This window comes from Podarcis cretensis (genome assembly GCF_951804945.1).
Source record: "Podarcis cretensis genome assembly, chromosome: 6".
Classification (NCBI taxonomy): domain Eukaryota; kingdom Metazoa; phylum Chordata; class Lepidosauria; order Squamata; family Lacertidae; genus Podarcis; species Podarcis cretensis.
Window position 1 is genome coordinate 34,138,690 of NC_137175.1, and position 17,003 is coordinate 34,155,692.

The 17,003-nt window shown below is 44.1% G+C and overlaps 1 protein-coding gene across 7 annotated transcripts in view; it reads left to right on the top strand.

The window, feature by feature from the left end:
* The window catches only part of NAV1 (neuron navigator 1), a 292,439-nt gene that overhangs the window by 148,895 nt on the left and 126,541 nt on the right, over positions 1–17,003 (top strand). For all 7 annotated transcript variants that reach the window (XM_079978772.1, XM_079978776.1, XM_079978777.1 and 4 more), the window contains one exon: positions 12,727–12,829. In XM_079978772.1, the coding sequence (XP_079834898.1) occupies positions 12,727–12,829 (103 nt within the window). The remainder of the gene's footprint in view (positions 1–12,726; positions 12,830–17,003) is intronic.

The window sequence follows — 17,003 nt, forward strand, 5'->3', positions numbered from 1 at the left end:
ACCCACAGTGCTAAAAAAATATCCCTTTCAGGTCTTCTAAGGAGATCAGCTCCTGTCTACTGCTTACTTTAGCATCACCAACACTACTTGGCAGGGCAAGATAAGTGTAAAGTAAAGGTAAAGGTAAAGGTACCCCTGCCCGTACGGGCCAGTCTTGACAGACTCTGGGGTTGTGCGCCCATCTCACTTAAGAGGCCAGGGGCCAGCGCTGTCCGGAGACACTTCCGGGTCACGTGGCCAGCGTGACATCGCTGCTCTGGCGAGCCAGAGCCGCACACGGAAACGCCGTTTACCTTCCCGCTGGTAAGCGGTCCCTATTTATCTACTTGCACCCGGAGGTGCTTTCGAACTGCTAGGTTGGCAGGCGCTGGGACCGAGCAGCGGGAGCGCACCCCGCCGCAGGGATTCGAACCGCCGACCTTTCGATCGGCAAGTCCTAGGCGCTGAGGCTTTAACCCACAGCGCCACTAATAGGAAGAAAAATGTATTTATCTTTTGTTAATTAGTCATGTAGTTCCCTCCAGCTTTACCTATAGTCATATAGTATGGGATCCATCTGTAATGAGTTTTAGAGGCTATGCCGAGGCTGTGGGTTGCTGCAGAGGAGACAGACATGATTGCAACTCTGAATGTTCTTCTCAATCTTTCTGTGCTTTGCTAGACTAATTGGAAGCACTGGTTCTGAGAACTCTGACTGAACCCATCTTCACCATCCAAGGCCTTTTGCTGCCATCTTGTGGCTGTATGTTGCAGGTGCTGTGCTGCTTCTACAGGGAGGCAACACAGAAATGTTAAGTGTTGAAGAAGGAGACTTGATTTGGCAGCTTGTGGTATAATGTGCAAGCCCAGCTCTGAGCTCCTCTCCCCTTAATTGCTTTACCATCCTGCTACTAACTAGTCCTACAAAACTGCTTCTAGGGGCCTCTTCATCCCCTTCACGCTAAATGCTTTTACTTTGAGTCGGGGACAGCACAGATAAATGCACTGTAAATGCATACTTTACAATGCTGCCCACGTCTTCAAAATAGTAGCTGTGATTTCTGAAATATCTCTCTTTTCTATCCAATAGCCACCTACTATTCCACTTGCTTGCATTTTTATCAGGGCATTTCACTCCTGATCTGTGCATCAATCTCTTTAGCTCCAGTGACCTGTTGATGAACACCTGTGGCTGCTAGTTATAATGGCTGTGTATAACCTCCAGTATCAGAGTAGATGAAGACAAAGGTAAACAACCCTAAACAGTTAAGTCCAGTCAAAGGCGACTATGGAGTTGTGACGCTCATCACGCTTTCAGGCTGAGGGAGCTGGCGTTTGTCCACAGACAGTTTTCCGGGCTGCGTGGCTAGTGTGACTAAATTGTTTCTGGCGCAATGGAGGACCTTGACGGAAACCAGAGCACACGGAAACGCTGTTTACTTTCCTGCTGCAGCAGTACCTATTTATCAACTAGCACTGGTGTGCTTTCGAACTGCAAGGTTGGCAGAAGCTGGGACAGAGTAGCGGGAGCTTATGCAATCGCACGGATTTGAACTGCTGACCTTATGATCAGCAATCCCAAGAGGCTCAGTGGCTTAGATCACAGTGCCACCCATTCCCTTGCCTTTGAAGAGGAGCAACAGAGAGAGGGCCATTGCACTCATATCTTACTTCTCTCAGACTATTGCATTTGTGCCATAGTGGGCTTCTCATAGGCAGGTGGTTGCCCACCATGAAACCAGATGGACCTTCGATCTGATCCAGCAAGGCTCTTCGTATGTAGTTATCCTGAAAACCATGTGACTATTTATAAATGGGACTGTGTGTATAGTTTTAGGGAGAAAAGAAGAAGAAAAGCAGAGGTGCAATGAATTGTAATACAAATGCAGTGTCCTTATACCAGAAATATGAATGTATCTACTCTCTGAGAGGTGCAGAGCATGGGCAGTATGTCTGCATTTAGTTATTAATCATTGCCATATATTGCGGCAACTTAACTGATGGCTACTTATTCAATAGTAAGTTAATATGTGCCACACTAGATGGTAATGGCCTGTTTCTTCCCCTGGTATACGTGGAATGTTGTCTACTAACGGGAGCTAATAACATGTGTGGTGTGCAATGCATTGAATTTTTCCATCAGTTGTGCACTGGCTGCTATCCCAAAAGCTCTTATGAGAAAGTTCCACTGAAACTGTATGACTGGGCCAATAGCTTCAAACTGAGCTGATGGAAATACAGCTAAATAGAAATGAATCTTGGAACTTGGTGGCGCTCAGTCCTGAAGTCCTGAACACAGGCCGCTTTAGTGAAGATTGCCTTAGTGAGGACATTCACGATTACAGTTTGTATTTGTTTATTTATACTTACATGCGGTCATCTCATAAAATATCAGGGCAATTTACAACAATGTGTAAGTAACAAAACATGAAAAGCTATTAAAAACAATGCAAATACAGAATTTCACCACACAAGGCCATCACCTCACATAGATGCTGAGAGTAGCTTTGGAAGGATTTGAACTTTGTGCCTTTCGTATGGTCCATTTGCAAGAAAAGTACTTAGTCTTCCTCTTTATTTAATCCTGACTTCCCTCTGCCATATCCTCAAAGAAGCAGTCAATTCTAGGCTGGTTTCGGTGGGATGGGGCCACAGAGTCTGTTTATGATCCTGATTGTCTTTGACTTCTTTTTCTCATGTGGAATATTTTGACTTTGGACTTTTTGCAAAAATAATTTAAATTCTTAAACTAATTGGCTTGGCACATATATGCGTGCTTAACAAATCTCTGTCTGTCTTCTTTCTGAAATGGCGAGCATCAGTTATACCAGACACTACCTATGTTGCACTTAAATAAAGGGAGAAGGACCAGTGGTGCATGCAGCTTTATCGCCCAAATTTCCCTCTGCTTGCTTCTGGAAAACATTTTAGAAAATGTTTCATTTCTTCAGGTAATACCGTATAACTTGTCATTTTCCAGATTGTGCCAGTGTCCAGTAACTCTTCTAAGCCTTTAGAATGCTGGTCTTATTCCTAGACTGAATGCTCCGTGGTTTATCTTCCTGAGCATCGTATATCATTCACAAAACTGCCTGCCCTTGGAAATGCCCATACAGGCATTTACAAACTGTGATTGCAGCCCCCTTACACCACGGATAACAAGAGCCTGCATACATGAAGCCTTTCTGTATAAGGCAGCCTTTGCAGACCTTTGAGTCATCTAAGTAGGTCCTTTCTGAATCCAGACTAATTTTACTAGTCATATAAACACAGACACACATAGATACACACAAACACTGATAATACACCCACTCACCCTCCTAATAAGCCAGCATAGAACAAGCAAACAGAGACTCCGTTTCATTCTGATTTCCTCAAACAGTGAGCTGTTTTGTATCAACTACCCACAGGAATCTTTGCAGGGAGTCCACTGTTTTGGGTGCTGCTTATCCTCTGTACATTTTTTGCTGGCCCGTACACAGACAGGCACTGTCCACAACAAACCGCACCATGCAGTCTCAACAGCTTCTGGTCTCTGGCTGACTGCAGCTACAATCCTGAACATCCAGTGCTTCCCCACTGAGAACTAAAAGTCCCTTGACACCTGCAAACACAGGCTGAATAGAAGAAGTACGGGGAGAGGAGGCACTTGCTTGAGAGGGGTCTGCAGGGAGCCCATGGCATCCCTTGTGCTTCAGAACAAAATCCAAGCCAAAATCCAAGACTCTTATGATCAATTGTGGAGTGAGGCAGGGAGATCTGCTTAAAGCTGTAGTTCCCTCAACATGGAATAGTGTTTCCTAGAGAGGTTGCTAAGCATGGCATTTGATTCTTCCAGGCTTCCACTTTGATATCTGAATGGGTCAACTCATTGTTTTTTTGCACTGCATTTCACTACAACTTTTCAGTGATGACCTTCATGAAAGGTCAAACTATTCTCAATTGGAGAGGCTTGCCGGAATCTGAGAATCTCCTCTTTAGGTGCTGATTCTGTCCTGGCTTCTGCCAAACACGGGCAGATGGAGACTCTTACTTGGAAGTAAGAAAGAGATTATTTATTCAGGCAAGTAATGGTGCAGGCTCAGCAGCAAACACAGTTCTTGGGAGCAGGACAAGGAGAATTGGACAGAAATGATGGAAGATGTCCTAACAAGTTTCCCTGCCCCTCCTGCCAAGCTTTTGAATGCAAGGTGTGATGTGCTCACTCGCAAGAGTCTCTTGCCTTGTGGAAATATTGAGATTGCAAGTGTGCGCTCTACTGGGTGAGTCTGCTCCCATCTGTGAATGTGGCACCTGATTCTAGGTGACACGACAAGTGCCCTTCTGTTCAGTCGCATCTCATCAGTTCTGCATCTCCCTGGTTGATCACTATAATTCTTGACCATTGTAGATCAACATAATACATACCAGTCTGTTCGGGAATGAGGCTCTGACCCTCTAGAGAGGGACTCAAATGAGCTGGGGTGGGTTGGGGGAGACATATTGGCTTCACAAGTGGCCTTCAGCTTGTTTTGGCTACAAGCCATTTTTTAATTATGCAGATGTGCTCCCTTGTTTCTTGAAGATGCAAATAAAGTAGAATGTAGTGAGAGAATAGTGTGGTATTTCGTGAGAGTAGACTGGCCACCGCCATATCATGCATTTAAAACATGTGGCTTTCCTAGAGGAATCCTGGGAGCTGTAGTTCGTTAAGGTTGCTAGGAATTGTAGCTCTCTGAGGGGGGTACACTCCAGTTCCCAGGATTATTTGGGGGAGGCAATACGCTTTAAATGAGCTTTAAATGCATGGTATGGATACAAAATTCAGTTACACCAGTCTACAGAGTACTGATCTTTCTGAAATGAATACCTGTGCTGCCCTTTTCAAGTTATATGCATGCTTCCCAAGAGCCACATCTTCTAAATGGAAGAGGGGGAGTGGATTGTGATTTGCTGAGTGCTAAGTTACTAAAAAAGGGACATGCAAGACAAGTATTTGAAACTTGCAAGTATTAAGTGGGGCTTTTTCTCTCTCTGAAGCTGTTATGCTTTTACAGAATTACAGTGAACTCTGGCTCAATCTTTCTCTGATGGCATTAACTTTTCTCAGAAGATGAAAGAGAAGCCCATTTGGAATGGCTCGGCTCAGTAATACTCTTGGAGACTGATCCTTTTAGAATGAAATAAGGAGAGGATGGATTGGCAGAGAGGATGAAAATCTAAGCTATTGGTACTTTATGGGTAGCTACCTTGCTACAAAGAGATTGTGTCCCACCGGCAGACTGCCGATAGCTAGCATTGGAACACTGCAGGGGGTGTAGCCTTTTTGAGAATCCATTTGAGCAGCTGTTGAGAACAAGGGTGAGGAAAGTCTTTGAGGTGTCCTGCCTTGGCCACATGTAGATTGCACCAACCCACTAATGTCCAGTCCTGTGCTGTGTATGGCACTGATGAAATAATGTGTCAGTTTTGATTACTTCAACAGTGTACCTTTCATTTGGGCTTCCTCTGCTTTCACACAGTATTGATTGTTAATAGCAGACCTGGTTCAAACATCATAATTATTCACGTGATGGATCTTACCAACAGATATTCTCAGAGCTTTGCAAAAAGGCCAATTTCTGTGGAAGAATCAGCGTTGGCAAGCGAAATAGGCCAGGGGCATTTACTGGTAGTGCTTCGTAACAGGATGCATTGATTTAAATAAAGGTGGTTTAAATTACCAAGAAAAAAAGGTCAATTTAAAGCATTGATTTAAATCAAGTTTCCAATTTGGAGCAATCTACTTCCTGATTAAGCATGCTATTTTGTTGCTTTAACAATTAAAACAGATTTTTGAAATCCTCCTGGGGTGAACCCTGGCCATGGAGATCACATACACTACAAAAATTATATTTGCTTAGGGGGAAGAGATGAATTTCTGCCAGCCTCAGTTTGTTCACATGTGAAGGTACTATGGTGTTGTATCTGTATTGTGAATTCTGCAACATTTGAAAGTACTTTTCCAGCATCAGTCTCATCTTGAGAGCACTGCTTGTTTAGTAAACCATTCAAATACATTAGCAATGTTATCTTCACAGGCATTATTAACGTCGGATAGTGTATCTTAGGCTAGATTATAAGTGATCTGCAATAGTGTGAATTAGCCGTGTCTTAATGTTACTTCGCTTATCAGAAAGCAACAATATACAATATACAATTTCACTTCTACTTTTTATTTAAAAATAGTTTTTTAAAAATTCAGGTTTTCACATCTCAGTAATGTGAGCATGTGTTCCTTTCCTCTCCCTCTGTATATGTATACTGTATGCTGTATATAGTATAATATCTATGCATATCTACCTATCCATATACCTTGTTGTTCCTTGAGAAAGCACAGAGCGGAGATCCCACCGAAGCACTGATCAAGTCTACTATCCATTGGCAACCTCTTTGTTTTAGCTTTCATTGTAAGAACTTATTGGAGGTAGAATGTTTGCTTAGTGGAATGTTTCTGTATGCAGCTGGGGTTTATTATTTTTAAGAATGCAGATCCAGATTGGAAGTGGGCCTACTCTAGTCCTTTTGGGCGTACAGTACCCTACGAGCTCTGTGTGTGGTTTGAACTCTCACCTCGAGTTCCTACCCTGCTGCTACTGTATGTATAATAACTGTCTTGAGCCATCCTCTTGGCTGCTTCAGGCTGTAACATCTGGAATGGGGTCTGAATCGCATGGTTTGATCCAATTGCTTCCTTGTTTGTGGGGTGGGGGGGGGGTGACTGCATGGATGGGAAGCGGGTGCACAAGAAGCCGGTCAGAAAAGGCTCCTAGCAGCATTTGTTGCCAGAGAATCCTTTAATCAGGTTGCCCCCTACATTTCACAACGCAACTAGCATATCTCACAGTGTGGGTGGGAATGTGCTGTGTGGGTGGGACTGGGATGGGATTTCTAGTTGTGAAGCAGGACAAAATAAAGTTTCATACTCTTTCTCCAGACATGGTGTATGTTTAGATTTATGGACTGGAACTGTTGATTTCCATATCTATTCATTCTTGAGTCACTCCATTGAAAGAGTTGGATGTTGTAATTTATCTCAGAGAAGTATGATGGTGGTGGTGATGGGGCAAAGGACTTTGTAATCCCATTTTGAGAGTTATTTTCTTTTGAACTTCAGCTGTGCACACCAGGGAGTGTGTGTGTGTGTGTGTGTGTGTGTGTGTGTGTATGTATATAAGCATGCATTCATGTATGTAAGTATGTATTGTAGACAGAACTGTGTTTCTGCCCAGCTGATTATGTCATTACTGATTAAATACCTGGGCACTTACATCTCTGAGGACCTCTCATGGACTGCAAATATTAATATGGTTGTGAGGAAGGTGCAGGGGAGGTTGTATTTCCTGAGAATGCTCAGAGGATTGAATCTATCCCAGCACCTACTTCTGTCCTATTATCATAGTACCATTGAGAGTGTCTTAACCTATAGTATATTATCGTGGTATGGGAGCAGCTCTGGAATGGATAAAAAAGCCTTACAGAGAATAATTAAAATTGCCCAGAATGTTATTGGGCTCCAACTACCAACCCTGGATGAGATCTTCACGTCTCGCAGCTTGAAGAAGTCACACAATATCCTGAGAGATCCCACCCATCCTGCTCACAACCTCTTTGAACTGTTGCCTTCGGGCAGAAGATATAGGACAATGAAAACACGAACTACACGCCTTCTGAATAGTTTCTATCCAAGAGCTCTGATTGCACTAAACAATGGTCTCAGGGCCAGTTGTAAGAAATAGCAAGCAGTGAGTAGTAAGGAATGAGATAGGTTTTAGGTTATGCTATGCTTCTAATAGGTTGTGTTATATTCTGGATTATGTATGTTTTAATAGATTATGTCTGAATAGGATGAGAGTGTTGGAGATACGTGCAAATGTGTATGTGAATCCGGTCTTGGGTGTTTGATTTTCGTTGTTGTGTATACTGTGTATATACGGACAATGACAATAAATTTATCTAAATCATCAGGAAGCGGCAGCTGTGTTTGAGAATGTGTTCTAATAATTAAGCTTTTGAAAGTATTACCAAACCCAGGAACTGCTTTTTTGGCCTATGTGAGCAAAAGCAGGTGAAGGCTGTATTACAAGGGTAACAGGGGAGGTCCTTGAGCTCAGGGTCTCCATTTGCCTATTGCGAATCCAGGGGCTGGAATGCTTTGGAATGCTATGCTATATAGAGCACACCAACTCCCTTCCTTGCCTGCCGCCGCCACCTAGCTAACCCTTTCCTATCCCATTTGGAACCTCTCAGTGTAGTGTAGTGGTTAAGAGCAGTGGACTCGTAATCTGGTGAACTGGGTTTGCTTCCCCGCTGCTCCACATGCAACTGCTGGGTGACCTTGGACTAGTCACACTTCCTTGAAGTCTCTCAGCCTCACTCACCTCACAGAGTGTTTGTTGTGGGGGAGGAAGGGAAAGGAGATTGTTAGCTGCTTTGAGACTCCATAAGGGGGGAGTGAAAGGTGGGATATCAAGTCCAACCCCCTCCTCCTCCTCCTCCTCCTCCTCCTCCTCCTCTTCTTCTTCTTCTTCTTCTTCTTCTTCTTCTTCTTCTTCTTCTTCTTCATATCTCTTACCGAGCCATGCTTTTCAGACTTTTCTTACTTGCTTATTTAGATTGTACTGCTTATACCAGCCTTTCTTGACCTTGGGTTCCTGGATGTGGTTGGACTACAACTCCCACCATCCCTGATCATTGGAACTTCTAGGTAGGAATGATTGGAGTTATAGTCCAACAACAACTAGGTTGAGAAAAGCCAGCTTGTACAAAGTAAAAGATAACAGAAACTGTTCCTTCTTCATAGGCTGGAGGGTTGCTCTTGTATCCTGGCCCATTCACATTCCATAGCTGGGGAGCTCTACTCTTCTTCGCTTCCCTCGACAAGTGTGTGCAGCCTTCTGACTGAGCAGCCAACTCCAAATTCCTGCATGAGAGGTTAGACTGGAATTCCTGAGAGCAGCAACGGCAACAGCAGCAGCTCATATCCCAGGGAATGAGCATACCTGCTGCTGAGTGTATCAGCTGCTGTCATTCATTCCAGCTTCAGTCAACTGGCTGCTTTCCCAGAGTTTCCGTTATGGCTCCTGTTTTGTTATTAAAAAAGAAAAGAAAAGTCTCTCACCCATCCACACCACCTCTTTTCCTCCAGAGTTACCACCACAGATACCCTGGCTAGGTTGAAAGCGGCTTTAAAATGTCTTACGGCATACGATTCCACTTCTGCCAGCTTGGGTATGGGCAGGATATAAGCTGAGATTTGGGCTTCACACCTGATTGCCAGGTGGGTTGTGCCAGAAGAAAATAGGACAGAGCAAAGTGTTAGGGAAGCAGCAGTGCAGCAGTCTGGCTGTGCTGCACCCATGCCTCAGGCCTTATAAAACATGAGAAGAAAGTGTCTACTATAATTTTCCAGAAATAATACTCAAAGCCACTCAGCAGACAGCTTTCTGTGGTTCAGGCTACCCTACGACCCACCACAGCTACTGCCTAGCACTAGGCAGAAGTCCAGTGCTTTGGAGAATTAGCTTTGGATAAGCAGCACTGCCAGGGCCACAGCAGGCAAGTATTGGGCTGCATCCTGCTTCCTGTCTTCCTGAGTTCACATGGCACTGGAAACTTCAGTTATGCACATCCCACACCAGTACAGTTGTATTCCAGAATGGGACCTAATTCAGGGTGGATTCATATAATATTTCCTTTGCTTGCTTCCAGAATTTCTGCAGCTATCTTTGCACTCTATGAACTTGTGGTTCCTGCTCTTTTCTTAATGGTTCAACATGCTGTCCAGGACGTATGACTTCCTGTTGGTTCTTCCCCCTTCTCTCTCACTAAAACTGTTATATAGTCTGTAAGTACCATGCTAGATAATCTACAGCAGTCTTTACCAACCTCTGGTGCCTACAAGATGTTTGGGACCACAACTCCCACCCTTCCCAGCCAACATGACTAATGGGCTGGAATCATGGAAGTTGTAGTCCACAACATCTGGAGGCCATCAGGTTGAGAAAGGCTGGTATACAGAGAAGTAGCTTTCAAACTTTCTACCTTTGGGGAGCCCTTTCCATATTGATTTATTGGTTGAATAATTCCTGTAGCACCTCTGTCTGTTAGGACCCAACTAGGCATGACAGTGATGGATCTGAGTGTTTCAAGCTCGAGTATGCCATAATAGTACCAAAAGCAGGAGGTGAGGGTTCTGGTTGAAAGTGCAAAGGATGAGGTGTGCAGAACCCTCATGGAAGAGGTTTGCAGAACCCTCCTTTTCTCTGTAGCTTATATCATCACAGTCTCTCCCTCAGCTGGGCTCCAACACTGGAAATGAGCCCAGCTGGGAGAAAACTCAACTCCTTGGAGAGAGGCAATAGTAGCAGGTCACTCTTGTGCCCTCTTTGCATCTTACATCAGGCTCCCACCTGCTGCTTTCTATGTGATTGTGGCTGATCTGACTGTGCATTCCCTAAAGTGCTGCCATTGAATCTAGGTTGGCCCTTACAGAAGATCATGGGGCATGTTCTAAAGCAGGTGTAGGGAAACTGGGTCCTTAAGAGTGTTGTTGGATTACAAATCTCATCATCTCTGACTATTGGCCATGCTGTCTGAGAATGTTGGGCGTTGGCATCTTGAGAACATTTGGAGGGCTACTACTTCCCCACCCCCATTCTGTAATGCACGGTCAGTGCAACCAGGGTGCTGGCCTGGCCTCTTGGTCCTCATCCTCTAGGACTGAGAGTGAACCCTGGAAAACTTCAAACCCTTCTGTGTTACTGCATGTTGCAGGGCAAAAATAGGTAGGGAAACTGCCTTTCGGGTCTATTATTAATGATCTTCTGATTGAGGGGACCCCTGATAATATAGTTTGACAACCACTGCTATAGAGAATAATAGGCTACAGTGAATGTGGCTGAATGTGGGTCCACTGTTTGCTGCTTATCCTCTGAAGCAGAATATTCTAAGTTCAAAATAAGGTCTGCTTATGATGGCTCAGCAGGAGGCCAGTATTATTGACGTATGAACAGAACAGACGTATTGAGAACAGAACTCTTTGTCAGACAGGCTCTCCTAATGGCAGATGTGTCAGATGTCCCAGGTGTGTTATGCTGTTGAGAAAATAGGATGTTTCTCTTCCCATGGAACTGTAGATAACCTCAACACTACGAAGCTTTGAGCTTTAAAAATCTATTTATATCAGGCTGTTTCCCCCCCTTAATTTAGCTCTTATGATATGATTTTTATTTTGAGAGTTGTTTTACAGTGCATCACTTTCTTATCTGCCAGGAGTGATGTTGCTGCACTATTTATTTAATTGACCTGCATATGTTTTATGGGCTTTTTTTTGCATTGTTGTTTTATAATTTGTTCAACTGTTGGTTTTGTAGTGTATTGTGTTTAGTGATATGTATATCACCTTGTGTGGGCTGTGCTTAAAAATAGCAATTATAAATGAGGAAATGATTATAATGATTATAATAACAACAATAATGCAGTACTCTTTAGCGTTCATGAATGCTTTGTCTGGACTGGTGTTATGGCACAAGAAAATTGTTTTTGCATATTACCCTAGAAGCTCTGCTGAAGGGTGCTATGTATGTGAGAGAGACAGATTAGGTGGCACTAAGCATTGCAGCCTGCACCTTGGCAAGCAAAGATGGCTGGTTTGACTTGGGAGGACAACAGAATTTCCTGGGCCTGGTACACTGAATGTGGGTTGGACTTCCTGCAATCTGTTGGCAAGAACTGCTGCTTATACATTAACTTAACCTGGTCTACCTCACAGGGCTGTTGCAGATATAAGACAAGGAAGAGGAGGAAAACATACACAGCCTTGAGCTCCTGGGTGGAAAAGCAGTATACAAATATATGCCACATAGCGCATAGAATGGAATACAGTGGTACCTTGGTTCTCAAACATAATCCGTTCTGGAAATCCATTCCAAAACCAAAGCTTGTTTAAGTACCAAGGTGTGGAATGCGCTCCTGCAGAAGGCAGTGGTAGCCACCAGCTTGGATGGCTTTAAAAGAAGATTAGACAGATGCATTGAGGACAAGGTTATTAGTGACTGCTAGTTCCATACAATAAGTATTATGCTAGCCGCAGGCTGTGACTACTGTGTAACAGCTTTTATGAAGTTTCTGTTAATATTTAGTTGAAATATGCTTCTTTGGCATTTCCACCCATTAGTTCTAGTCCTGCTCTCTGGAACCTTCCAGAGAAGTTCCTCACAGTTTAAAATCCTTAGAGAAACATAGTGTAGAAGGAGATTTAAGGCAACTGCAGGGAAATAAAAAACATGGAGAAATGGACAAAAGATGAGCAGCTTGGCTTAGTTTTGGAACAAGCTATTGATGTACTGGGGGGCTGGTTCCCAGCTGCCAGTCTGTGTTTTATAGACAGCTTTAACATTAGACACAGCTGGGTTTACTACAATTATTTTCTGCAAGTTTGTGGTCCTTCCTTAAATTTACTTTCCTACGCAGGGCACAGACATATGCACATGCCGTCAACTCAGAGGGAAAGAGAAAAATGTACAAGTAGGGTGGGCAAATAGGGCACACATACCAAGGTTAATAGGAGTGTAGAGGTTGAGGTGGTAACAAGCAAACTGAGGGATGAAAGCTTTACAAGGTATGGTGGGGACTGCATGGAGCCCATGCTTGCAGCAAGTCCATTGTGATGGTCATATTTTATTTTCTGTTATTCACTATGGAATTTCCATCCTTTTCTTCCAACAGATCCTGAATCCCAGAGAAAGAGGACAGTACAGAATGTGCTTGACTTGCGGCAGAACCTGGAGGAGACCATGTCCAGCTTGAGGGGCTCCCAAGTAACTCACAGGTGAGACCTCTGCTCCTAGATTCACTTTACTCTTGACCACAAGGTTGATAGTTCCTACTTGGATGCATCACAACAGTTCATCTGGCCACATTCCATATCAACCAATTCCTGCTAGGAAATCTACATTTAAAGTCAGAAGATAGAGCATGAGCATTGGTCATCTCATAACAAGTATGAGATGTTTCATAATGTTGGACTAGGTAGTTTTGGGTTTTTTGGTTTTTTTAAGGTTGCTGTGGTTCACTGTCACATTTTGCCCACAGACTACCATTGCTTGTGGACATTTGGCCAAAATGAGATGCTGTTGCGCAGTCATTTTAAATAGCTTCGTTCTGCTGTCTAACCTTGGACATCTTTGTTGTATGCTGTGATGTGATCATGCCTAGAGGGAGGTTATGATGCATCAGGACTGCAGCAGCCAAAGCTTACCGCCCCAAGGGTGCCCCTTCCATACAGATACTCATTTTGGATCTTGAAGGGGAAAGGGCTGTGTTTCTATTGATTTGGCCTCTGCATTTATTTGCTGAAGCTTGGTTCCTTCCACACTAATTCCAATGGGAGACTTGGCAACCCAGTTACAGTGTTTTCCCCTCAAGTGGGGGTAGATAGTGGTCAACAGATTGAGGATGAATACCAACAAGACCGAAGTACTGTTTCTGGGGGATGGGGATGGGGGTGGGCAGGTGTGAGGGATTCCCTAGACCTGAATGGGGTAATTGTGCCCCTATCTGTTTATTGAACTTAGTGTGGGTATTCAGGGAAGAATGAATTTGCATTGTGGGATTCAACATCATGTGTGTGCTCCTTGCTTTAAAGGTTGCTTTTAAACACCTGTTTAGCATTGGTTAGATTAGTCCTGCTTACACTTCCTGAGAGATTTGAATGGGGTGGTGCACATATCCAGAGAGAGGTGTAGCATCTTATTTCACAAAGTACGCCTGTCCCTTTAAGGGCAGCAATTGCATTAAGGCCACGTGGTGGAATTCTCCCAGCAAAGCCTCAGTCCTGGACTTCCCTTTCCTCAGACCAGGGCACTGGCAGTGGCCTCTGTGTAATAAAACTTTCCCTTGGCTTTTTGCTGTCCAAGTGAGCTAATGCAGTGACAGCAGCTTTTCAGACCTCCAGTGAGCAAACCACAGCAATGTTTTTGTGTGTATCTATATCATTGTAATTTGGCAGGAGAGAAAGAGAAGTTGGCTGGCAAGGTGAGCTCATTCCTCAAGCTGAGCACATGGAATTTGTGATCAGGCTGTCACTCAGCACAAGGGAAACAGGGACACTCCCCTTCTGCTTTTGGTCTCTGAGGTTCTAACTTTTGCTGGGATCCTAAAACTACATCCCTGAGTTTTGCCTAGGGAAGCTAACAAGGAGACTGGAGAGGATCTCTCATAAGAATAGTTAGTACAGAAAGGTGTGGGAAGACTTCTGGCAGTACAACCTCTGCTTCAGACGATGACACTTCAGCTCCTTTCCTACAGAATCACAACGTGGCTGTAACTTCCTGGTTTCCAACAGCCTGTTCTTGAACTTACTGAAAGCCACTTGGAAACACTTGCTGTTTTATGCTTAAATCCAAATATTAATGCTGCTTATCAGCTGTTTATAAATATTGTACTACACCATCTGAATGCAAGGGAAGGTTGCTGTTCTTGAAACAACCCCCCCGCACTGCTGCTCATCTTTCTCTCTCCCCCCCCCCCGTCTTTTATCACCCTCTCCACAAAGATTTTGGTTGATGATGCACACTGCAGAACAAGAGTCTCCTTCCTGCCTCACTCAATTCAGGCTGGGAGATGCCAGATGAACCCCACCCAGATGAGTCACTGCAGCATGGGGATCCAGCAAGGGAGGAATGCTGGTTTGCTTCCAGTTGATTTGCTTTGCTAAATGTGGAGATGTTGGATCAGGGGAGATTTCTTCATGGAAGGAATCCAAGGCATTAGTTATTCATAGAGGAAGGCTGGACTTGGGAGAGCTGGGCTAGCCAAGACACAGAGCAAGGTAAAAAAAGCATAAGCTCCCTGGGAAACCGGGGGAGGGGGGGAATGGGAGCTCAGAATGCACAGGGAACATAGGAACACAACCCACGTCATGGGAGGTGTCTGTGTGTACATATGACCACATGTTTCTGCAAAAGAAGGTTAAGGGGGTGCATTTGAGCCCATGCCCACTAGGCACCTGCTCTTTCATTCATTATCTTTTACCTGCACTTTATCCAAGGTGCTCAGAGCATACAGCAACTCTGAGAGTTAGGTTAGGCTGATCACAATGAGCGTTATGGTTGAAGGAGGATTTGAACCTTGGTTTTGTGGCCTTAAATTCTAGCCACTATACCCAGTGTCCAGAAGACTAGTTCTGAAAATCCAGTGGTCACACATTGCCCCAGGTTCAGTGTATACCTTTTATGCTTTCCCCAGCTGATTTCACTACTTTGAGCTCTCTTGTCTCAGACCAGGGACATTTGATGCTCCAGATATTGTTGGGCTCCCTCAGTCCTAGTCCGATGTTGCTGGACTCCAACTCTTACCAGTCCTGGCCAGCATGGCCTATGGTCATAGGTTACGGGAACTGGAGTCCAACAACATCAAAAAAGCCTCAGACTCCCCATCTCAGCCTTAAGGTATAATAATGTCCTGGGCTCTGCCCATCTGTCTCTGCTTAAGGGGAATCTTTGCCGCCTAACTCTCCATCCAGTTTGTCAATGTGAGATCACAATCAGTCCTGCCTTGTTGTTTTTCATTTTAATTAATGGATGTTGTCGAGCCTGAAACCAACATGCTGCACCCACAAGTAAGCCCCACTGTGTCTCTCTTGGACCATATCAGGAGCAAGTGGTGGGCCATCACTTGGTGACTTAACCTCATTGACCTTGTGACATGAGCAAGCACAGACTGTCAGGAGGAGTGGTCCTATACCACTTTAGCCTATTTTGACATTGTTACGTGAATATAATGAACACATGCAGGAGAGGCAGGTTCCATTCATTGACGCGTGGTCATTAGGATGCCTGAACAGAACCCCATGCATATTGCTCTATTAATGGGGTCTCTTTTCAGGAGTTCTAATGGTTTCCTGTAGGTTGGGTGGAACCTGCTGTTTGATGCCACCTTCTCTCCCCCCCCCCCTTTTCCTCTATGTTTGCTATAGTGACTGAAAAGGGCCCATGCATCTTCTCTTAGTTTGACTGTTTTGCGGCTTGCTGTTTAATGCAGCCACTATAATGTTGTTTTTTCTAGCATAATGAACTGTTAGGACTTGAGTGTTATTGTATTGGTTGCTGGAATGGTTTGTTTTGTTACTTAGTTTTGGTTCTTTGCTCATTTTTGAAATGAACTGAGGAGATTTCACCCCTCCCATATCCAAGAATCTCCTGAGGAGCCTGCTGATTCTACAGAGAGGAGGAGCAATGTTCTGCTCTCTACTTAGTCAGTGAGTGAATCAGTCAGTCAGTCAGTCAGTGTATCGGGGAGAGAGAGAGTGTTAGAGACCGTGTCTAGAGATAAGGTTGCTGCTAAGAGCAGCTGCAGACTCTCAGTGTAGCATTGGTTTATGCTTAGATCTTTTAGCTCTGTATATAGTTTTGTATCATAGTTGTAGCTATAGAATAAAAGGAAGATATTCTACAGAGCTGCTCTCCGAGTGGTTTATACTCTGCAAGACTCTGCAAAACTCTGCTGCGCAACGACTGTATTATTGTGCAAGTGAATCCGGTGCTCTCAGCTCTAAGCTGTGAGTCCACAGCACGGTAACCTGTCCCTGTGAGAAAGGTGGTCACTGGCAGTGCTACCCAGCTCGCCTAGCCCAGTCGGGGTTGTAGTGCATGAGTCCAGTTGGTACACTGGCTCAAGGGCGATGCTGACATGAACTTGATGGATTATAGAATAATGTGTACACACACACACCGCTGGTGTGAATCAATGTTGAATGTTGTACCTACAGAAAACAATATTTATTTCTTTATTAAATTTGTATACTGCCCTTCCCTACAATTTCATCATTGTTCTCACTGAGGTGGAATACTTGTAGAAAGCTGTAGGTTTTTTAAAAAGAACTGAGGACTACTTCAGCTAAATCTCAGATAAACCCAGGTTTAATCACTTCTTGTTCGGTATTTCTCTTGGCAGAGCTCTCTGCCTAAAAACTGGTTGTTAGTGTAAGCCAGTCCTAAAGTAAG